Source organism: Mobula hypostoma, chromosome 30 (assembly GCF_963921235.1).
Source record: "Mobula hypostoma chromosome 30, sMobHyp1.1, whole genome shotgun sequence".
NCBI classification, from domain to species: Eukaryota; Metazoa; Chordata; class Chondrichthyes; order Myliobatiformes; family Myliobatidae; genus Mobula; species Mobula hypostoma.
Window position 1 is genome coordinate 13,002,050 of NC_086126.1, and position 24,412 is coordinate 13,026,461.

Here is a 24,412-nt window from a genome sequence, read left to right on the forward strand (position 1 = left end):
CAAGGGGTCACAGTTTGAGGATAAAGGAGATGCCTTTTAGGACCAAGATTAGGAAAAACTTCTTCACACAGAGAGTGGTGAATCTGTGGAATTCTCTGCCACAGGAAACAGTTGAGGCCAGTTCATTGGCTGTATTTAAGAGGGAGTTAGATATGGCCCTTGTGGCTACGGGGATCAGGGGGTATGGAGGGAAGGCTGGGGCGGGGTTCTGAGTTGGATGATCAGCCATGATCATAATAAATGGCGGTGCAGGCTCGAAGGGCCGAATGGCCTACTCCTGCACCTATTTTCTATGTTTCTATGTTTCATTGATCCTGTTATAGTTACTATTCTATAGATTTGCTGAGTATGCCTGCAGGAAAATGAACCTCAGGGTTGTATGTGGTGACATATATGTACTCTGATAATGAAATTTACTTTGAACTTTATAAAGAACACAATAATAAAAAAGCACAATAAATATAAGTACATAAGATAGTTTATATTCATAAACTGATTGTATGCCCATAAAGTGACACTAGGCACAGGAGTGTCTGTACAGGAAATGACAAAGTAGTGGTGGTGGGTGAGTGGGTGGAGGTGCTGATCAGGGGAAAGGAACTGCTTTTGAGTCTGGTGGTCTTGGCGTGGTCGCTACGTAGCCTGGGAGTGGGACAAACAGTCCATGGGCGGGGTGGGCGGGATTCTTTGCGACGTGACTGGCCCGTTTCTGTGTTTCCTTTATGTCCGTGAGGCTGGTGCTTGTGATGCGTTGAGCAGTTTTGACTACCCATTGTAGCAGTTACTCAGCTCAGGATTAAGCCTCAGTCTGCATCAGTATCAGTTTTAATATCACCGGGATATGTCGTGAGGTTTGTTGTCTTGCACAGCAGTATGCTGCAATACCTAATAAAAGGAAAACTATAAATTACAATAAGAAATATATATATATAGGAAACCTTCCAAGGAGCAAATCCATGGTCTCAGGAGACTAACGGATGCCTATATATATAGGGTGCAATCCTCCTGGGAGGGGGGAGAAGATGGCGGCTCGACGGCAGCACGCGCGGCCACTTCGGTGATGAATATCTGTTATCTGTCAAGTAGGGGATTGTGCACAATCCTGATTTGATGGAGACAGACGTGAGAACACAGCGGAACATCTGGAAAACTTCTGAAATGTCTGCTTTGCTGCCGCTGCTACTGTGTGGTAACCGGAATCTCTGGAGTGGAAGGCCCTGAAATCTTCGGCTTTGCGTGTTTCAGCGGCCGGGGCGAGGTGGAAGGCGCTCGGGAGGCGGTATCGGAGAGGCTGCTCGGATGCTCGGAGTTTTCAGACGGATGGACTCAGGGTCGGCTGCTTCCAAGGCATTGGCAAGTTGATGGTGCCTGGATGTTTATGGCAGGGAGTTTCTCCCTTTTGCCGCCTGCTATCGGGAACTCGGGAGTCGATCGACTCGGGGACTTTGAGACTTTTTTTACCGTGCCCATGGTCTGTCTTCATCAAATTATGGTATTGCTTTGCACTGCTGTAACTATATGCTATAATTATGTGCTTCTGTCAGTGTTAGTCTTTGGTCTGTCCTGTTTTCTGTGATATCACTCCGGAGAAACATTGTACCATTTCTTAATGCATGTATGCATTTCTAATTGACAATAAAAGAGGACTGAGTGTTCTCATAATCTAAAAAAAAGAGAGCCAAAAATAGCCAGGTAGTGTTCATGGATTAGGGAATTGTCCATTTGAAAATCTGATGGCACTGGGGCAGAAGTTGTTCCCACTGAGTGTGGGTCTTCAGGCTCCTGTACCTTCTCCCTGATGGTAGCAATGAGAAGAGGGCATGTCCTGGGTGGTGGGGCTCCTTAACGATGGACGCCGCCTTCCTGAGGCATCGCCTTTTGGAGATGTCCTCGGTGCTGTGGAGGCGAGTGCCTGTGGTGGAACTGGCTGAGCTTGTGACTTTCTGCAGTGTTTTCCAGTCCTGTGCAGTGTCTCCTTCACACCAGGCGGTGATGCGACCAGCTAGAATGCTCGCTTTCTTGCACCCATACAGTCTAGGGGGAAAAGTTAGTGCCACTGTGCGGTCTGTTAAGGATTCTGACCCGAGGCAATCAAGAAATTAAGAGACTAGAATTTTTTTTCCAATTTTCCTCTCTCTCTCTCTCTCTCTTGTCCCAACAAACCTGATTGACCTCAACCTAACCACGGGACAATTTACAAAGACCAAGACTGTGAGAGAAAACCATTTTCACGCACAAAAGTCTCTCGAGTTTACAGAGAATGGAGTGCGAATCAAAAAAAAACATCCAGTGATCGGCAATTCTGTGGGCGAAAACGCCTCGTTAATGAGAGAGGTCAGCGGAAAATGGCCAGACTGGTTCAAGCTGACGGGAAGGCGACAGTATCCAAGGGGACCTAGCCTCAAGATTCGGGGAAGCAGATTTAGGACAGAGATGAGGAGGAACTGCTTTTCCCAGAGAGTGGTGAATCTGTGGAATTCTCTGCCCAATGAAGCAATGCAATGAAGTAAATATATTTAAGACAAGGTTGGATAGATTTTTGCATAGTAGGGGAATTAAGGGCTATGGGGAAAAGGCAGGTGGATGGAGATGAGTCCAAGGTCAGATCAGCCATGATCTTATTGAATGGCAGAGCAGGCTCGACGGGCCAGATGGCCGACTCCTGCTCCTATTTCTTATGTTCTATGTAACTCAAATAACCACACGTTCAGAAGAGCATCTCTGAACACACAACACATCAAACCTTGAAGTGGATGGGCTACAGCAGCAGAAGACCATGAAGGTCCACTCAGTGGTACAGGACGTGCATAGTAAAGTGGCCACTGAGTACATGTTCAACTTGTGATTCACTTAATAAATGGAAATATGATCTGCGGCTTTTAAGATCAAACTCTGGCAACAATCCCTGAAATATTGTATCTATTTCATTTCATTTAGAGGTACAGCACAGAAACAGACCCTTCTGGTTCAACGAGCCCACGATGCCCAATTATACCCATGTGACCAGTTAACCTCCACTGTCCGAGGAAGTGCTGGGGGCAGCCCGCAAGGGTCACCATGGTCCCAGTGCCAACCTGCAACTCACTGACCTGTACGTCTTTGGAATGTGGGAGGAAACCGGAGCGCCTAGAGGAATCCTACGCAGTCACGGGGAGAACTTAACTCCTTATAGTCAGTGGTGGAATCTGGGATTGTGGCCAGGGTTGGATAATAAGGCCATAAAATTATTATCTATTTTAGAGTGTAGTTTGGCTACGATTTAACTAAATGGAATTGCAAGTTCAAGGGAGCGAAAACCCACCAATTACGATAGTCGTAGGCAGCATCAACGATCTGCCTTTGGCTTGACTGGCTCTTAAACATAGAAGCACACTGTGCTGTTATCTGAACTGACAACGTAAACATCCATTAAAGAAAAATGTAAAACCAGAGCAAGATGATTACACGGCCAATGACAAGGAAGATAAGAGCAAAATATTTTCAGCTTCCTTCTCGGTCACTTGTTTTAACGTTCCCCTGTTTTCTTTGGAGTGATTGTTCGCTCTACGGATCAAGCTTCAGAAGGAACGGGCCGCCTCCAACATCTACGGTGGGCGCCGCGGTATCGCGACACCATTGCGGCTGGAGGCGTCGGAGTCTGGAGATCAATTCTATCGTCGTCTGTGAGGAATCTTCCCCCGTAACTGCGTGGGTTTCCTCCGGGTGCTCCGGTTTCCTCCCGCAGTCCAAAGACGTACCGGTTGGTTGTAAGTTGACCCGTGATTAGGCTGAGGTTAGAAAGGTGGGTTGCTGGGCGGTGCTGTTCGTTGGGCTGGAGGGACCTGTTCCACACTGTATAAATACATAAATAACGAAGTGTAGAGAGAGGGAGGTGGGTTCTTGCTCTCAGAAACTCGCCAAAGCAGCCTGGCACTTTGGTATAAAACCATAACAGCCATGAGACATTGAGCAGAATTAGGCCATCCGGCCCATCGAGTCTGTTCCACCATTTAATCATGGCTGATCCTTTTTTTTAATCTCCTCCTCAACCCCAGTTCCCGGCCTTCTCCCTGTAACCTTCGGTGCCGTGTCCAATCAAGAACCTATCAATCTCTGCCTTAAATACACCCAACGACCTGGCCTCCACAGCTGCACGTGGCAACAAATTCCACAAATTCACCACCCTTTGGCTCAAGAAATTTCTCTGCATCTCTGTTTTAAATGGATGCCGCTCTAATTTGCGGCTGTGTCCTCTTGTCCTGGACTCTCCCACCATGGGAAACATCCTTTCCACATCTACTCTGTCTAGGACTTTCAACATTCGAAAGGTTTCAATGAGATCCCCCCTCATCCTTCTGAATTCCAGCGAGTACAGACCCAGAGCCATCACACATCCCTCGTATGATAACAGTTTCATTCCTGGAATCATCCTTGTGAACCTCCTCTGGACCCTCTCCAATGCCAGCATATCTTTTCTAAGATGAGGGGCCCAAAGCTGTTGACAATACTCAAGGTGAGGCCTCACCAGTGCCTTATAAAGCCTCAGGTATCTTCAGGAGCGGCTTGGAAGATGTGCGTCTTCGGGATGCGGCCCTGTGTATGACCTGATTCCTCGCCAGTGTCACTGACTGTAGCACCACAGGAGATCGAAACTTCGAGATGGTCGGAGGCCTCTGCACTCGAGCAATCTCTCTCTCTCTCTCTTTCCATGGTGAGTGAGAGTCTGCTGGCTCCAAGTCGGGGGAACTCGGAGAAGCGACGCAGCAGATTGCAACGTCGAAACAGCGGGCTGGTGGGCTCCTCTCTCGCTGTGGCTGGAGCGATATCTCTCTCTTCCCCTTGTTAGTGAGAGAGAGAGAACCTGGCTGAGATGTCAGACTGCTGGGATGGACTCCAGATCATGGTCTCAGGGGGCTTGCTACTGCATGGGAGGTGCTGATGCTTTTGCCAGAGCAAGTGGGGGGGGGGGAGGGTTAATGCTTTAGCTGCTGCTTGTGCGTGGGGTGGGAAGGGGGCCTTTGTGGTTCTACGTTTTTCTGCCAATCATATTTTGGGATATTTTTTCTCTCTGTTTCGTGGATGTCTGTGAAGAGTAAGAATTTCAGGTTGTACACTGTATACATTTTCTGATATTAAATTAAACCACTGAACCAGTGAAGTGAATCTTCAGTGATCGCCATTGCAAGAAGGTCTAAATAATGCATGGTCAGGGCTACAACTGGACATTTGGTGCCAGCTGGGTGCTAACTGGTCCCGTGCTTGACATGCTGCTGAATCCCTACTGATTCAATGTAACTTGATGTTGGGGGCCGCACCTTGGGTTCTTCATTTGGACTACCGCGCATTGACCTCCCTAGTATGAGACTGTACGCATAAGAAAATCGAAAAGTTCAAAGTAAATTCATTATCGATGCCCGTATACCACCATGCAGTCATTCACAGAAGAACAAAGAGATATGAAAATCTGCACACACAGACTGACAAACAGCCAATGTGCAAAAAAGACAAACAAAGCAAGTACAAAAATAATATCAATAATAATAATAAACCAGAAACAATCCAACACATTGCAGGATCCTGTAGCAGTTTAACTCAATCTGATTACTTACCCAGGCACAATCAAGTGGCAAGCACCAATCATCAAAATCTTGCTTTCAAATATAAACTCATGAAAGACACCATAATCCCTTGCTATAAATACAAGCATCTTCTCTATCCACCCCATCAGCACATCACCCATACACTCCTCTCACTAGATTTTCTCTCCCCAGCCCCACTGTTCCAATCTGCCCTCCCCTCCTCTCTTTTATGGTTCCATGCTTCCTTCTCAATCAGATTCCACCATCTAACACCTTCATTCCTCACCTCCCAGCCTCTGTTACTATTCCCACTCTCCCCTCCTCCAACTGTCCATCATCCCTCCTCACCCAGATCCACCCACTTTCCAGCCTATGTTACTATCCCCACTCTTCCCTCCTCCATCTCTCCATCACCTCCGAGCCTCTGTTACTATCCCCACTCTTCCCTCCTCCATCTGCCCATCGCCCCTCCTCACTCTGATCCACACATCATCTCCCAGCCTCTTGTCCCTTTTCTCACTCTCCCCTCCTCCATCTGCCTCTCATCCCTCCTCATTCAGATCCACTCATCCCCTCCCAGTCTCTGTCACTATCCCCACTCTCCCCTCCTCCATCTGCCCATCGCCTCACCTCACCTGGATCCACCCGTCACCTCCCAGTCTCGGTCACTATTCCCACTCTCCCCTCCTCCATCTGCCCATCACCCCTCCTCACCCGGATCCATCCATCACCTCCCAGTCTCTGTCACTATCCCCACTCTTCCCTCTTCCATCTGTCCATCACCCCTCCTCACCCAGACCCACCCATCACCTCCCAGCCTCTGTCACTATTCCCACTCTCCCCTCCTCCATCTGCCCATCACCCCTCCTCACCTGGATCCACCCATCACCTCCCAGTCTCGGTCTCTATTCCCACTCTCCCCTCCTCCATCTGCCCATCACCCCTCCTCACCTGGATCCACCCATCACCTCCCAGCCTCGGTCTCTATTCCCACTCTCCCCTCCTCCATCTGCCCATCACCCCTCTTCACCCGGATCCACCCATCACTTCCCAGCCTCTGTCACTATTCCCACTCTCCCCTCCTCAATCTGCCCATCACCCCTCCTCACCTGGATCCACCCATCACCTCCCAGCCTCGGTCTCTATTCCCACTCTCCACTCCTCCATCTACCCATCATCCCTCCTCACCCGGATCCACCCATCACCTCCCAGCCTCGGTCTCTATTCCCACTCTCCCCTCCTCCATCTGCCCATCACCCTCCTCACCCGGATCCATCCATCACCTCCCAGTCTCTGTCACTATCCCCATTCTCCCCTCCTCACCTGATCCACCCATCACCTCCCAGTCTCTGTCACTATTCCCACTCTCCCCTCCTCCGTCTGCCCATCACCCCTCCTCACCCTGATCCACACATCATCTCCCAGCCTCTTGTCCCTTTTCCCACTCTCCCCTCCTCCATCTGCCTCTCATCCCTCCTCACTCAAGATCCACCCATCCCCTCCCAGTCTCTGTCACTATTCCCACTCTCCCCTCCTCCATCTGCCCATCACCTCACCTCACCCAGATCCACCCATCAGCTCCCAGCCTCTTGTTCCTTTTCCCACTCTCCCCTCCTCCATCTGGCTCTCATCCCTCCTCACTCAATATCCACCCATCCCCTCCCAGTCTCTGTCACTATTCCCATTCTCCCCTCCTCCATCTGCCCATCACCTCACCTCACCTGGATCCACCCATCACCTGCCAGATCTCAACCCAACCACATCCCTCCTCCTACCTTTACCTCTTTATTCTGGCTACCTGCCCTCTACCCTTCCAGATCAGATGAAGGGTCTTGCCTGTCCGTTTCCCAACAGGGATACTGCCTGACTGGCTGAGTCCTGACAGCAGTTTGCTTTGCACTCCTGATTCCGGCACCTGCAGCCTCCTGTCCTGAGTTTATTGTTTTGAGTCCAGGAAGGCTGACCAGAATTTCATTTGGGACTGGGCGGTGGGGCGGCGTACCGGTTGGCGCATCGCTGTAAGACCGGGACTCGATTTCCGCTGCTGCCTGCGATTGTGTGGGTTTCCTCCCACATCCCAAAGATGTACCGGTTAGGGTCAGTAAGTTGTGGACATGTTAATTTGGCACCGTGAGGTTGGCGACATTTGCAGGCTGCCCAGCACAATCCTCATGCATGACGTACACTTGACAAATAGAGCTAATCAGAATCAGGTTTAGTATCACCGGCAAATGTTGTGGAATTTGTTAACTCTGCGGCAGCAGTACAATGCAGTAAATAATAAATACAGGGAAAAGTTGTGAATTACAGTATGTATATGTATATTAAATAGTTAAATTAAATAGGTAGTGCAAAAACAGAAATAAAACAAGTATTGAGGTGGTGTTCATGGGTTCAATGTCCATTCAGGAATCGGATGGCAGAGGGGAAGAAGCTGTTCCTGAATCATTGAGTGTGTGCCTTCAGGCTCCTGTACCTCCTTCCTGATGGTAGCAATGAGAAGAGGGCATGTTCTACGTGGAGGGATTCCTTAATGAAGGACGCCATCTTTTTCAGGCACCGCTCCTTGAAGATGTCCTGAATACGACGGAGGCTGGTGCCCGTGACGGAGCTGACTGAGTTTACAACTCTCTGCAGCTTATTTCGACCCTGTGCAGAACTAAACAGAACTTCATTTGGGACCCTTTATCAGCTCTGACGGAGGTCCCAGACCGGAAATGTTAACGGTTCCTCTTCCCACAGATGCTGCCTGCTTTTGGTGATCTTTGTTTTTATTTCAGAATGACATCATCTGCAGCTTTCCTTATTTTAATTTCGAAGGGAAGAAAAGCAAAACTTATCTCGAGCTCTCGTTCACCCCACCCAGCCATCAGGCCTGCCCCAGCCCGCGAGTCCGCTGCGGAACTCAGGGCGCAGTGTCTGCTGGAAGACGGCCTGACCTGGGGTTAGAACACTCTGTATGTTAGTGAGTGAGCGGGAGGGAGAGAGGAACGGGGCTTGCTTCGCTGCTGTTGCTTTGTCTTTTGGCACGTGCTGTTCCGTTGTGCTCTGTGTTGTTCTGCCGAGCATTGTGGGTACGTTATGTTGGCGCCAGAACGTGTGGCACCACTTGCGGGCTGCCCCCAGCCCCCCAGCAAAACCTTGGATGTGGTGGTTGTGAACACGGACGATGCACCTCACTGTATGTTTCGAGCTAAATCTGACACAATAAAGGCGGCCGCACCCCAGGTCACAACCCGTCTCCCTTGTCAATTATAGCCCTTAAATCCCCAATCTTTCTGAAGTCTATCTACCTCCTCTCTAAATACGTCTAGCAACCTAGCCTGGAGATCCACCACCCCCTGCAAGAAGTTCCTTCACACTTCGGTTTTAATGATTGCTCACTTTGAGTCATACATCACTGCTGCACAGAAACAGGCCCTTCAGCCCATCAAGTCCATGCTGATCTGTTATTCCACTGAGAGCTTCCCTCCCATCCATGTACTTGTTTTCCCTCAGGACGCTGAAGGAAGCTGGTCTATCTGAACAGATGCTGGTGACCTTTTACCACTGCACCATAGAGAGCATCTTAACATACTGCATCTCTGTGTGGTATCTCAGTTGTACAGCAGCTGATCGGAAAGCACTTCAGCGGGTCGTCTCTAGCGCACAGAAGATCATCGGGACACAGCTCCCAGCCCTGGAGGACACCGACAGCTCACACTGCCTAAGGAAAGCTACAAGCATCTGTAAGGACAACACACACCCATGCAATCATCTGTTTGAACTTCTTCCATCTGGCAGACGTTATAAGATTTTCTATGCCCGCACCTCCAGACTGAAAAATAGCTTTTCCCCCAGAGCTATAATTGCTCTGAACCAATCGATCAAGCATCATCCATAAATCTGTTATATTGCTACTTTAATACGGTTTTATGGCTGTCACGCATCTGAGTTGAGCTTTTGTACTGCTGGACGTTGCTTGTTCTGGCTGGTCACTTGATTTTATTCATTTTATTTGTTGTTTTATAGCATTGAGTACGAGAGTTGCAAACTCATTTTCGCTGTGTTGGTGCATGACAAATTGTACTATGCCATGACAATAAAGATATTTCAATTTCAATTTCAATTTCAATTTGTCCAAGCTCCTCTGAAATTCACCCTACAACCACCACTCCAGTTTCACACTCTCACCACTCTCTGAGTGAAGAATTTAGTCGGGTCATAGAGTCAAAGAAAAGCAGAGCGCAGAAACAGGCCCTTCAGCCCACCTAGGTCGTGCTGAACCACTTAAACTGCCCGCTCCCATCGACCTGCCCTCCGTACCTCGACCATCCATGTACCTGTCCAAACTTTCTCTTGAGCGTTGAAATCGAGCTCGCACACTCACTATCCCCAGAGTGAAGAAGTTTCCCCTCGTGTTCCCCTTAAACCTCTCACCTTTCACCCTTAACCTATGACCCTCTAGTTCTAGTCTCCCCCAACCTCGGGGGAGAAAGCCTGCTTGCATTCACCATAATTATTGCTTGCTCGTTATGTGCCTCATCGTATGATGTAGGCGATCCTGGTCTTTCCATGACCATCACACACAAAAAATATAGATACTACCTGGCCTGCTGCGTTCCACCAGCATTTTTTGTGTGTGTTGCTTGAATTTCCTGCAGATTTCCTTTCCATGATAATGATGGTTCTTGGCAAATATTTCTACAGAAGTGGTTTACTATTGCCTATCTGTACTCCTCTTAATTTTGTGTACCTCTATCAAATCTCCCCTCATTCTCCAACATTCCTGGGAATACAGTCCGAATTTATTCAACCTTTCCCTATAACTCAGGTCCTCAAGTCTTGGTAACATCTTTATCTTGTGATTAAGTTCCTTCACTTGAGACACTCTACCCTGCTCAAAGCAATTTCACCGTGACTTCATTCAAAAGATCCTGACGAAGGGTCTCGGCCCGAAACGTCGACTGTACCTCTTCCTATAGATGCTGCCTGGCCTGCTGCGTTTACCAGCAACTTTGATGTGCATTGCTCAAAAGATTCTGTGTTGCGTTTTCCTCCATTAACAAGAAGACCGGAGCTTGAGGCCTGGTGTTCAGGGTCCCGTTAGCGGCCTGTCCAGAGTTTGCAGCCTGGTGTTTGGTGATCGACGGGTCCTGAGCTTGATTCTGAGGATCGAGGCCCAAAAGTTGAATAAGAAGCCTGGTCATTGAGGTCCAGGGGCAAGAGCCCGAGTCTGCAAACCTCTGCAAGTCCGCTGGGAAAGTCAGGGGCCCAATGCCTGAGAATCTGAGTCCAAACCCGCTGGAGGCTGAAGACGGCCTGTCCTGGAGTTGGGGGATGGTGTTTCCGCGTGGCTGGGAGGGAGGAAGGGGGCTACTGCTTGTTGGGTGATCTGTCTTGTTCTGCCGAGCCTTGTGGGGATGCCATGTTGGAGACGGAAACTGTGGTGACCCTTGCGGGCTGCCGTCAGCACAGCCTCAGATGAGTTGGCTGGTAGTGCAAATGACACATTTCACCATTCCTTTCGATGAATAGGCGGTAAGTCAATTTGAATCTTATCTCCAATCTTGAAATTCGGGCGCAGAGGATGAAAAGGGGCAGAATACATAGGAGTACTGAGCTGGCGGAACAGAGGGCTGACAGGAGAGTAGTATTTGTAGAACTGTAGTTTATAACAGAAACGGGGAGGAACAAATAGTTTTAATTAAGCCAAAGATGATTCATGCTCCAAGACCACCACAGTCTTGTTGTTGGGTTTGGAGGCTTGCATGCCTCGATGACCCGGGGAGCTCTGCTGACAGGGCTTTGTGCTTTGGCTCTTGGTGGGATCACCCATGCCAAAGAGGTCAAAGGTTGGAGGACAAGACTAAGAGTGGCCCACCGGTCCTCCAGGTTCAGGGGTTCAGCTCGGGGATAACAACCTGGACTGGTAAAAGAAAACTGTCACACAAGCAGCAATGACGGACCCTTCTACATCTGAGTGTACATAGAACATAGAAATCTACAGCACATTACAGGCTCTTCGGCCCACAGTGTTGTGCTAACCTACTCTAGTAAATGCCTAGAATTTCCTTAGCGCATAGCCCTCTATTTTGCAAAGCTCCAGGTACATATAGTCTCTTAAAAGACCCTATTTTATTTGCTTCCACCACCGTCACTGGCAGTGCATTCCACGCACCCACCGCTCTCTGTGTGAAAAACTTACCCTGACATCCGCTCGGTATCTGTTTCCAAGCATCTTAAAACTGTGCCCCCTCGTGTTAGCCATTTCAGCCCTGGGGAAAAAGCCTCTGACTATCCACACAATCAATGCCTCTCATCATCTTATACATCTCTATCAGGTCACCTCTTATCCTCCGTCGCTCCAAGGAGAAAAGGCCAAGTTCACTCAACCTACTTTCATAAGGCCTGCTCTCCAGTCCAGGCAACATCCTTGTAAATCTCCTCTGCAATCTCTCTCTAGCATCCACATCCGTCCTGTAGTGAGGTGACCAGAATTGAACACAGTACTCCAAGTGGGGTCTGACCAAGGTCTTATACAGCCGTAACATTACCTCACGGCTCTTGAACTCAATTCCACGGTTGATGAAGGCCAACACACCGTACGCCTTCTTAACCACAGAGTCAACCTGCGCAGCAGCTTTGAGTGTCCTGTGGACACGGACCCCAAGATCTTTCAGATCCTCCACACTACCAAGAGTCTTACCATTAGTATCATATTCTGTCTTAAAATTTGACCTACCAAAATGAACCCACTTCACACTTATCTGGGTTGAAGTCCATCTGCCATTTCTTGGCCCAGTTCTGCATCCTATCGACGTCCGGCTGTAACCTCTGACAACCCTCCAGACTATCCACAACACCCACAACCTTTTGTGTCATCGACAAACTTACTAACCCACCTTTCTATTTCTTCATCCAGGTCATTTAACAAAAACACAGAGTGTGACGGTATTCCTGAGTCTCCACCCGGGACTTGCGTGACCGACAGGAGTGAAAACCGAGAGGAAGCTACTGAGCCGATGAAGGAAGCCTCGAACACCACCAGAAATGGAGGACCTTCATTGCTGCCCTAAATGCCAGCGGTGTAACGGGCAGTAAGTAAGTATGATTCATAATTTAAATTTTTAATACTTACTATCGATTTGTAATCCAGGGAGCGGGAAGCGCAGAGTCAAATATCGCTGTGATGATTGTACGTTCTAGTATCAATTGTTTGGCGACAATAAAGTATCATCACTGCAATACTGAACACATCAGTGGGGTGGATGACTGAGGTGCAAACACTGCCCCTGAGTACAGAAGCAGGGATTGCTGCTTTGATTTCTACGCCAAACAGTGCTCAACTTAAGGTGTGATAGAGCTGGGGATTGGAAAGGATGGGGGCACAAGGCTGGTGAGCCCAGATGAGGTGACTGCTTGAGTGCGGCGACACATTCATAGACCAGACCTTCTGTCCTTAAGCAGCACCACAGCTCTTAAGTAATCCATTGTCCAAACTCAAGCCCACTTCCCCAAAGTCAGACACTGGAACATTGTTGCAGTAACATTAAATTAAGGCTGACATTTGAAAACATTCATGAAATCTGGACCTCATAGAATCTTGAATGGGGTGTGTTCCAGATATTTGGAATATTGGAACACAGACTTTGACTCAGATTGAGAGTCATGTGGGCAAAAGAAGTCACAGCTATTAACATTCCCTGGACACTGTAGTCATCAGCAGGCCGGAACGCACCAGATCTGTATCTTCATTCAAAATGTCATTATAATCACCCAGTCAGAAGTTCAAAGCTGCCAAGAATGCTTTATGAGCTCAGTCGGTCACACAATCATTCACTCAACTCTTCCACGTGCTCTCACTCTCAGGCCCCCCCCCTGCTCCACACGACTTATGGGCTCACGCACCAAATATTGCTTAGAACTGTCAGCAACTGTCTGTGCGGTTCTCTCCAGTGGAGGCTTCTGGCAACACTTCACAATAAGAGATTTCGCCAACAGCCTTTCCCAATAGAGACTCCTCAAAAACTTTTCCCAATAGAGACTTCTCAAAAACTTTTCCCAATAGAGACTTCTCAAAAACTCTTCACAATAGAGACTCCTCAGAAACCTTCCCAATAGAGACTCCCCAAAAACTTTTCCCAATAGAGACTTCTCAAAAACCCTTCCCAATAGAGACTCCTCAAAAACCTTCCCAATAGAGACTCCCCAAAAACTTTTCCCAATAGAGACTTCTCAAAAACCCTTCCCAATAGAGACTCCTCAAAAACCTTCCCAATAGAGACTCCCCAAAAACTTTTCCCAATAGAGACTCCCCAAAAACTTTTCCCAATAGAGACTTCTCAAAAACTCTTCACAATAGAGACTCCCTAAAAACCTTTCCCGATAGAGACTCCTAAAAAACTCTTCCCAATGGAGACTCCCCAAAAACCCTTCCCAACAGACTCCCTAAAAACCCTTCCCCATAGAGACTCCCTAAAAGCCCTTCCCAATAGGGACTCCTAAAAACCCTTCCCAATGGAGACTCCTAAAAAACTCTTCCCAGTGGAGACTCCCCAAAAACCCTTCCCAACAGACTCCCTAAAAACCCTTCCCAATAGAGACTCCCTAAAAGCCCTTCCCAATAGGGGCTCCTAAAAACCCTTCCCAATGGAGACTCCCCAAAAACCCTTCCCAACAGAGACATCTAACACCCCTTCCCAACTCTGCCCAGAGGAGCTTCTCCCCAATCGCTGCCTCCCATGGAATCAGTCCTGTCACATTTACCGGGACCCAGATCACTCTGGGATACTTGCTCATAATAGGTGAAAGCTTACCTTGCTCTTTCCTTGGACTCGTTATAGATCTCTCTGATAACTCGGTCCTTCTGGTCCATGAAGTTACTGTGAACCTCTTCAAGTTTCCTGCAAGGCAAGAAGTCTGATTTAAAGCAAGCTTCTTAAATTTCTCTCGCAAACTTGAAGGGCGAGATTTCTTTTCATTCTGTTCCAGTGGATCTCTCCAGGACCTGCACGTCAGCGCCATTACAAAGAAGGCTCAACAGCGCCCCTACTTTCTAAAAAAGTTTTTGCCGTTTTAGCATGCAACTTAAAACTTTTGACAAACTTCTTCAGTGGAGTGATTGGTTGCATCATGGCCCGATATGGAAAATAAACATCACCCGAGAACAGAAAAGCCTACAAAAACGTGATTGGTACAGCCCAGTCCATCACAGGGGAAACTCTCCCCACCGCTGAGCACATCTACAAGGCGCGCTGCCACAAGAAAGCAGCGTCCATCGTCAAAGACTCCCACCATCCGGGCCGTGCCCTCTTCTTGCCCCTGCCATCGGGAAGGAGGAACGGGAGCCTCAAGTCCCACACGATCAGGATCAGGATCAGGTACAGTTATTACCCTACAACCATCAGGCTCCTGAACTAGCGTGGATAACTCCAGTCACCTCAACACTGAACTGATTCTGCAGCCTACAGGCTAACTTTCAAGGACTCTACAACTCATGTTCTCAGTATTATTTTTTTCTCTCTCCACTCAAACTGGTAGAGGCACACTCATTTCTCAATTGCTAGGGACCTTCGGACTGCTCTAGTGGTGTTTAGTATTGTGGCTTTCTGGAGATTTACAAAAATATTGCTGTGTAGGGCTAATTATGTAGTGACTTTGGGATGATACCAGTTGTAGATATCACTATTGGCACAATGTAAACCTGTTTATGTTCCAAATTTATTATTATTATTTCTGTTTTTTTTTGTAAATCCATAATTTGCCATCTTCTGCACATTGGTCGTTTCTCTGCCTTTATGTAGAGTTTTTCCATTTATTCCATTGTGTTTTTCCCTCTCTACTGTTTATGCCGACAAGAAAGTCAATCTTAGGGTCGTACATGGTGACATACACGTACTTTGATAATAAATTCACTCGGAACTTTGAACTTCTTTTGCAAATTTGAAGGACTAGATTTTGGCTTGAAGCCACGCAAAAGGGCGTGACCACAAATGCTCTCGAGATAATCCTGCTGTCAGATTAGCTGCCCAAAACTATAAAATCTGAAAGCGGCTTCACAGGCATATCCAACGGGAGGCAGAAACCGTCCTGAAAAATACAGCTTGATCTTTAGGTTAAGGATTTGAGCAGTAATTCCAGTAAGCACATTTTCACACCCAAAGAGCACTGAACATTTGGAACTTGCACCCGTTTATAAAAAGCTGACAAGGGCAAGAGGGTGGCACAGTTAGCACTAACGATCACCAATGGGGGTTCAACTCCCGCCACCGTCTATAAGGAGTTTGTACGCCCCCCCCCCGTGACCGCGTGAGTTTCCTCCAGGTTTCCTCCCACATTCTAAAAGGCGTACGTTTAGTCCTAGCAAGTTGTGGGCACCAGATGTGCGCTGACGCTTGTGGGCTATGCTGGATGTTGACACAAGCAGCACATTTTGCTTCACGTTTCAAATCTACGCTCCGCTATAAGTGGGCTTCCTCCAGCTGTTCTGGTTTCAGAAACCAGAATCACTGGCGTATGCTGTGAAATTTGTTAACTTCGTGGCAGCAGTACAATGCAATACATGACAAATGTAGAAAAAAAATAAATAAATAAGTTACTGTAAGCACAAGCATGTATATTAAATATCACCACATGGCCAAGGCCCCAGACTGTGAGCGCTTTGCGTTCGTTCCTTGAATTCTGTGGGTACTGTCGGAGGTTCGTGAGGGACTATTCTAAAGTGAGTCACCCTTCAAATCAGCTTCTGTGCGGATACCCTCCTTGGGGAAGAAAGGGGAGGATGGTAAAGATTATCTTAGCCCTTCAGAGCCTTTTGGATGGGAAACATGAAGAGGCCTTTCAATTGCTGAAGGAGCTGCTGACGAAAGCGCCAGTGCTGGCTTCCGCAAACCCCCGGCTGCTGTAAAAATAGTGTAAAATCAGAAATAATAAAAAAGTGAGGTCGTGGTCATGGGTTCAATGTCTATTTAGAAATTGGATGGCAGAGGGGAAGAAGCTGTTCCTGAAACGCTGAGTGTGTGCCTTCAGGCTTCTGTACCTCCTCCCTGACTAACAGTGAAAAGAGACCATGTACTGGGTGACGGGAGTCCTTAATGATGGACGCTGCCTTTCTGCGGGACCGCTCCTCCTACTTTTCAAAATCAAAGTAAGGGTGTAATGTTGAGCCTTTATAAAGCACTGGTGAGGCCTCACTTGGAGTATTGCGAGCAGGATCGGGCCCCTTATCTTAGAAAAGAAACGCTGAAACTAGAGAGGGTTCTCGAAAACGATTCCGGTATTGAACGGCCTGTCATATGAAGAGCATTTGATGGCTCTGGGCTTCTATTCGCTAGAATTCAAAAGCATGAGGGGTGACCTCATTGAAACCTATTGAGTGGTGAAAGGCCTCGATCGAGAGGATGTGGAGAGGGTGTTTCTATGGTGGGAGAGTCTAGGACCAGAGGACAAAGTCCCAGAATAGAGAGGTGTCCTTTTAGAATGGAGATGAGGAGGAGTTTCTTCAGCCAGGGAGTGGTGAATCTGGGGAATTCTTTGCCACAGGCAGCTGTGGAGGCCAGGCCTTTATTCATATGTCAGGCAGAGGTTGATGGATTCTTGAGTGGTCAGGGCAAGGAGGGGTACGGGGAGAAGACAGGAGATTGGGGCTGAGAGGGAAGTTGGATCAGCCATGATGAAATGGTAGAGCAGAGTCGACGGGCCGGATGGCCTAGTTCTGCTCCTGTATCTCATGGCCTTACGGCTTCAGAAGGGAATATCTCCATTAGGTTCCATGTGCTGATCTCTGTCTCTTTGATGCCTGCCATGTGGAGATTAAGGGCTTCAGTTCAATCAGTTCTGCAGGCTCCCTGAGGAGCATCAGCTGAGGGAAGGTACCAGAGCTTCCTTCAGGGCAGAAAAGCCATCAAAAGGGGGTGGACACAGCCCAGTTCATCACACGAAAAGCCCTCCCCCACCCTTGAGCACATCTACAGGGAGCACTGCCACAAGAAAGCAGCGTCCGTTACAAGACCATAAGATATAAGATCGGAATAATTTTGTATACCTCTATCAAATCTCCTTTGAATAATGTCCTAACATGTTCAATCTTTCTTTATAACTCAGGTCCTCCAGTCCTGTAAATTTTCTTTGTACCTTTTCAACCTTATTCACATCTTTCCAATCAGTTCTGGCCAACTCCTCTCTCATGCCTTTGCAATTCCCTTTACTCGGCTGCGATACTGATACATCTGACTTTAGCTTCTCCTGCTCAAATTTCAGGGTGAATTCGATTACACGATGATCACTTGCCCCTAAGGGTACATCAAAGACCAACAAAGATCTCCGCCGTCCAGGCCTTCTCGCAACGACAACCAGGTTCAGAATCCGAATCAGAATCAGGTTTATTATCACCGGCATGTGACGTGAAATTTGTTAACTTAGCAGCAGCAGTTCAATGCAATACAGGATATAATCAATCAATCAATCAATTGCAATGTATGTTTCTTGAATAGATTAAAAATCACGTAAAAAGCAGAAATAATATATATTAAAAAGTGAGGTAGTGTCCAAGGGTTCAATGTCCATTTGGGAATCGGATGGCAGAGGGGAAGAAGCTGTTCCTGAATTGCTGAGTGTGTGCCTTCAGGCTTCTGTACCTCCTTCCTGATGGTAACAGTGAGAAAAGGGCATGCCCTGGGTGCTGGAGGTCCTTAATAATGGACGCTGCCTTTCTGAGACACCGCTCCTTGAAGATGTCCTGGGTACTTTGTAGGCTAGTACCCAAGATGGAGCTGACTAGATTTACAACCCTCTGCAGCTTCTTTCGGTCCTGTGCAGTAGACACCGCCCCCCCCCCCCCATACCAGACAGTGATACAGCCTGTCAGAATGCTCTCCATGGTACATCTATAGAAGGTTTTGAGTGTATTTGTTGACATACCAAATCTCTTCAAACTACTAATGAAGTGTAGCCGCTGTCTTGCCTTCTTTATAATTGCATCGATATGAAGGGACCAGGTTAGATCTCAGGGTTATTTATTTATTTACTTACTTATTTGTTATTATTATTATTTGTTTTTCTCCTATATTTGTTTTGTCTTCTTCTTGTCTTCTTTTCTTGTTTTCTTTTCATGTGGCCGTTTGTCCGCCTTTGTTTCTATGTAGTATCTCATTAATTCTATTGTACTTCTTTGTATCTACTGTGAATGCCTGCAAGAATGTTATGTTGGCATTGTATAAGACATTGGTGAGGCCTAATTTGGAGTATTGTGTGCAGTTTTGGTCACCTACCTACAGGAAAGATGAAAACAAGGTTGAAAGAGTACAGGGAAAATTTACAAGGGTGTTGCTGGGTCTGGAGGACCTGAGTTATAAGGAAAGATTGAATTGGTTAGGACTTTATTCCTTGGAACATAGGAGATTGAGAGGAGATTTGACAAAATTATGAGGGGTATAGATATGGTAAATGCAAACAGGCTTTTTTTCCCGTGAGGTTGGGAGGGACTACAACCAGAGGTCATGGGTTAAGGGTGAAAGGTGAAAAGTTTAAGGAGAACATGAGGGGAAACTTCTTCACTCAGAGAGTTGTGAGAGTGTGAATGAGCTGCCAGCACAAGTGATGCATGCGAGGTTGATTTCAACATTTAAGAGATGTTTGGATAGGTACGTGGATCGGAGGGGTATGGTCCCGGCGCAGGTCAATGGTTTCACACAGATTAGAATGGCCTGTTTCTTTGCTGTACTTTTCTATAACCATGACTCTAAAACAAATCTCAGGCTGACATATGGTGACATACAGACACTTTGATAATAAACTTACTTTGAACTTAATCTCCGAGAAACTGTGCCACATTACGAGCCTGAAGTTTATACAGAGAGTGGTGGGTACATGGAACGGCTTGCCAAGGGTGGTGGTGGACCAGGTAAGAGGCAGGTACATTAGGGGCATTTAAGAAACTCTTGGATGGGCACATGGATGATAGGAAAATGGAGGGCTATGTGGGAGGGAAGGGTTAGATTGATCTTCGCATATGTTAAGAAGGTGGTACAACAGCGTAGGGCAAGGGGCTTGCACCGTTCTATGTTTTATGTTCTAAATAGAAACAACTGCTTAACTGGACAGGCAGGAGAACGGCTCTTTCTATGGAGGTTCTCACTGGAAGCAGAAACATTCCTAATACACGTATGTGCTCATGGCAGAGAAAGTTGGTCCTGGATCCTTGATCCTTGTAGGTTCACAGAAGGCTTCAGGGCTTAGGAACTTGGGTCTCGGGCTGCCAAGCCCTCCAAGACTTTCCTCTGGAGAGGAAGTCCAAGCGGACTTCAGGAAGAGGAGCGCATCGAGGGGTCAGCAGCGGAGAGCGTGGGCGTGGGCGTCGACATCTCTGAAGATCTATCCTGAAGCAGCTCATAATCCATTAGGAGTTTGAGAACATTTGGTCTGTCACCAAACACCCCAGCAAACTTCTACAGATATACCGTGGACAGAATTTTAACTGGTTGCTCCACCATCTAGTTCGGGGAGGTGGGGGACACGGCACAGGATCAGAAAAAGCTGCAGAAGGTTGCAGACCCTGCCAGCTCCATCATGATCAGTAGCTTCCATACCATCGAGAACATCTTCAGAAGACAATGCCTCAATAAAGATGGTATCCGTCATTAAGGACTCCCTTACCCAGCGCATGCCCTCTCCTCATTGTTCCTGTCATGGGGGAGGTACAGGAGCCTGAAGACACACACTCAATGTTTCAGGAACAGCTTCTTCCCCTCTGCCGTCCGATTTCTGAGTGGACATCAAACCGATGAACACTACCTCAATATTTTTGCTCTCTATTTGAACTATTCATTTAATTTAATTTTTACTTACATATTTGTTATATTTCATTGGGAAGACTGATGGTGAGAGAGCTGCCTGGCCATGGTTGCTGCTGCGTGGACTAGGTCCTCGTGCCGCCTGTTACAGCCACCCAGGGGAGGAGCGGCTGCGGCAGAGAACGGAGGAACGGCGGGCGTGATGGAATCGGTGCTGGTTTGGGGATTGGCCCCTGCAGGCCGGCTCTCCCGTCGGCACTGCTCTCCAGTGCTCGCTCCTTGGACGACAGGGCGGATTGCCTTCATCTGCGGCTGACCCAGTGCGAGATGAGGAACTGCTACGCACTTCTTCTTGCGGAGACATGGCTTCAGAACAACATCCCATGCGCCATCAGCCTTCAGGCTGTGTGACTCAGGGATTTGTGCTAACATGACTTTGTAATTGTATGTGCTGGATCGTAACTTTATCTGCTGTGTAGGACTTTATGTATAGTATTTTGTACCTTGGTACCTGGAAGAACACTGTTTTGCTTGGCTGTACAGATGTGTATGGTTGAATGACAATTAAACTTGAATATGAACTTACAGTAATTTATAGTTTGCTTTTGCTGTATTGCATTGCTGCCAAAAAAAAAATTTAAAGACGTACACTATGTCAGTAATATTAAATCTGATTCTGTATGGGTTGATGTCAGGCCACATCTGCCATTCATTCTGCCCTTTCTAAACGCCTCTGCCTTCTACAGATAGTTCCAATCTCATGCACTTTAGAAAAACATTTCCGAGGCTCTCCTTCAACGACGTACGTTTGCAGTGAAGTAAACAAGCTGGGAGCGCTGGTATTATTCTGGTAAATGCTGTCATGGCCCAAGCATCCCTTTCATAATCGTTGCCAAGGACAGCTTGCTACGGCCTAACAAATCATCTCTTTGCTGATTTTCTTTTAATTACCTTTGCATATAAACACAGAAATTAACCTATCTTTTCCACTTTGGGCCTCTTATCTAAGAAAGGATGTGCTGGCGTTGGAGAGGGTCCAGAGGAGGTTTACCAGCATGACCTCGGGAACGAAAGGGTTAACGTACGGCAAGCATTTAATGGCTCTGGGCCTGTGCTCGGCGGAGTTCAGAAGAGTGAGGGGAGATCTCATTGAAACCTACCAAATACTGAAAGGCCCAGATAAAGTGGACGTGGACAGGATGTTTTCTATAGTAGAGGAACCTACAGCCTCAAGGATGTCCCTTTAGAACAGAGGTATTTTTCCCAGGGCTGAAATGGTTGCCACAGGAGGACACAGGTTTAAGGTGCTGGGGAGTAGGTACAGGGGAGGTGTCAGGGGTAAGTTTTTTACGCAGAGAGTGGTGAGTGCGTGGAATGGGCTGCCGGCAACGGTGGTGGAGGCGGATACGATAGGGTCTTTTAAGAAACTTTTGGATAGGTACATGGAGCTTAGAAAAATAGAGGGCTATGGGTAAGCCTAGTAATTTCTAAGGTAGGGACATGTTCGGCACAACTTTGTGGGCCAAGGGGCCTGAATTGTGCTGTAGGTTTTCTATGTTTCTAACAGAGATGAGTAGGAATTTCTTTAGCCAGTAGGTGGTGAATCTGTGGAATTCATTGCCACAGATGGTTGTGGAGTTGGCGGGGGGGGGGCAAGTATTTTAAAGCTGAGGTTGACAGGTTTTTGATTAGCAAGGGCATCAAGTGTTATGGGAAGCAAGCGGGGGAACGGGGTTCAGGGAGAGATAATAAATCAGCCATGATGTAATGGGGGAGCACATTCGATGGGCCAAATGGCCTAATTCTGCCCCAATCTCTCAAGGTCTCATGGGCTTCATTACCCATGAAGACCCGGCGACAGCATTCCGTGTTCGGTGACCAGCAGCACAAGGGCATCTCAAGACTGTGGTGCTCAGCCCCCACCCCCGCTCTACTCTCTACAGTGCAGCTCCAACGCCACGTCCAGATTCGCTGCTGGCGCTGCTGTTGTTGGACCAATCACGGGGGGGGGGGGCGCGATGCTTACCAGAGCGAGGCAGGGCGCCTGGATGAAAGGTGCGGCAACACCAACCTCTTGGTACTTATCAGTAAAATGGCCTTGGAGGGCAAAGAGGATGACCATGTGCCAGTCCATAGTGGGATGGGCCAGCTGCGTTAAATTCCAGGATGTTTTTTTAATGGGTTCTATTGGGTTTCTTTGATGCTGCCGGTAAGGAGACGAATCTCAAGGTTGTATATAGTACACCTACCTCAATAATAAATACACTTTGAACTTTGACCTATCCTGGGCCCAGCACCTACACTCAGTAGCCACTTTATTAGACACAGGAGTGGGACCCGGTCTGGTCTCCTCCTGCTGTAGCCCATCCCCTTCCAAGGTCCGGCGTGTTGTGTGATCTTTTGCACACCGCTGTTGTAACGTGCGGTTATCTGAGTGTAGGGTCCTCAGTAATATTCGATGGACTGTTACCCGTTAATTGCCTATTACAAAATGACTTCTCTGAAGTGTTAAAGTAAAATGGTTTCTTGTACTGTTAACTGCTGAGTAAGGAGTTCTCTGTGGCAGCATGTTTGGGTTATACTTAGTGATAATGGAAGTTGTATTCGTTTGCTCGCCAGCGGAAGTCATGTTATGCTATCTTGTATGTGTGTGCAGAGCTGAGGATCGCGGGGCTTTTTTGGGAGGAGAATCGAAGAGGAAGGACGTGCTGGACGCGCTCTGGTCGACCACCGCGGTTGGTCCCAGGCAGTGGGTCGAGGAGGTCGGCGGTGGATCGAAGACCCCGTTCATTGAGCTCCAACGGTTGTGCACGATGTGGTTGAACTCCGATAAGTTTTGCCCCTTTCACTTTCCTTTTATATTGTATCCCTATTAATTACATAGTTCCAGTAAGATCTATAAAGTGTAATCTGTAAATCGTACATTATGTTCTGTCTGATATTGGATATGTGAGTTTGTACCAGGCGCCGTTACACAACAACTACGCAAATGTGAGACACGGTTTGCCGGGCAGACGGGGTTTCCCCGAGATAAACACGAGACGATAGCCTGAGCGTTACATCAGTTACTATCGCCTTCCTGACAATTTTTACCAGTCCGATCATTCTCCTCTGATCTCTCTCATTAACAAGACGTTTTCGCCTACAGAACTGCCACTCACTGGATGTTTTTCTTTGTTTCTTGCACTATTCTCTGTAAACTCTAGAGGCGGTTATGCGTGAAAATCCCAGCAGTTTCTGAGATAGCCAAACCACCCCATCTGGCACCAACAATCTTTCCACAGGCAAAGTCTCTGAGATCTCACTTCTTCCCCATTCTGAGGTTTGGTCTGAAATCTCGTGGGGTCTTCACGCGTGACGGTCTACAAAGTTTTCGGAGAATGGTGCGAAAGACAAAAGAGAGACATCCAGTGAGTGGAAGTCTGTGGGTGAACACGCCTTGTTAATGAGAGAGGTCAGAGGTAAATGGCCAGACTGATTCAAGCTGTCAGGAAGACGACAGCAATTCAGATAAACACACGTTACAACAGTGGTGTGCGGAAGAGCAACTCGGAAAACATAACACGTCAAACCTTCCAGCAGTAGAGGACCATGAAGGCACGCTCAGTGGCCACTTTATTAAGTACTGGAGGTATACTGAATGTACCCTGTCTGCATTGTCCCTTAACACAAGGACAGTCGGTATTTCTAATACCATTTATAGGAATTTCCAGCCCTGCTGCTGAATCTCAAGGAGGTTGCTTATACTATTGCAAAATCAATTCCACTGTATATTCTTGGAAAGGTGTTTGTTCACTTGCGGTTTATAACTTGGCTCTGCATAACAGTTTAAAAAGGAAGAAAGTTGGAACCGAGAAGATTGGGGAAAGATTACAGCACTGAACTCCAGCCAGGGTTTGATTATTTTGTGTACGTTATTCCAAGTATAAACCACATCTTCAGGTAGGCCTTATCAATTTCCACATGTGCTGTTAAATGGCCGTTCTGTGCCAATGTATTTATTTGAGACTAAAAGTCGATTCTCCACAAAGTAAATTAAACGACCGAGATTAAAGATATCAAGAGCGGGAAAAGTTGGGGGCT

At 47.5% G+C, this 24,412-nt stretch overlaps 1 protein-coding gene across 3 annotated transcripts in view; it reads right to left on the minus strand.

Moving 5' to 3' along the window:
• Positions 1-24,412, minus strand: part of dnajc4 (DnaJ (Hsp40) homolog, subfamily C, member 4) — a 274,824-nt gene that overhangs the window by 30,579 nt on the left and 219,833 nt on the right. For all 3 annotated transcript variants that reach the window (XM_063036118.1, XM_063036121.1, XM_063036120.1), the window contains exon 6: positions 14,357-14,443. In XM_063036118.1, the coding sequence (XP_062892188.1) occupies positions 14,357-14,443 (87 nt within the window). The remainder of the gene's footprint in view (positions 1-14,356; positions 14,444-24,412) is intronic.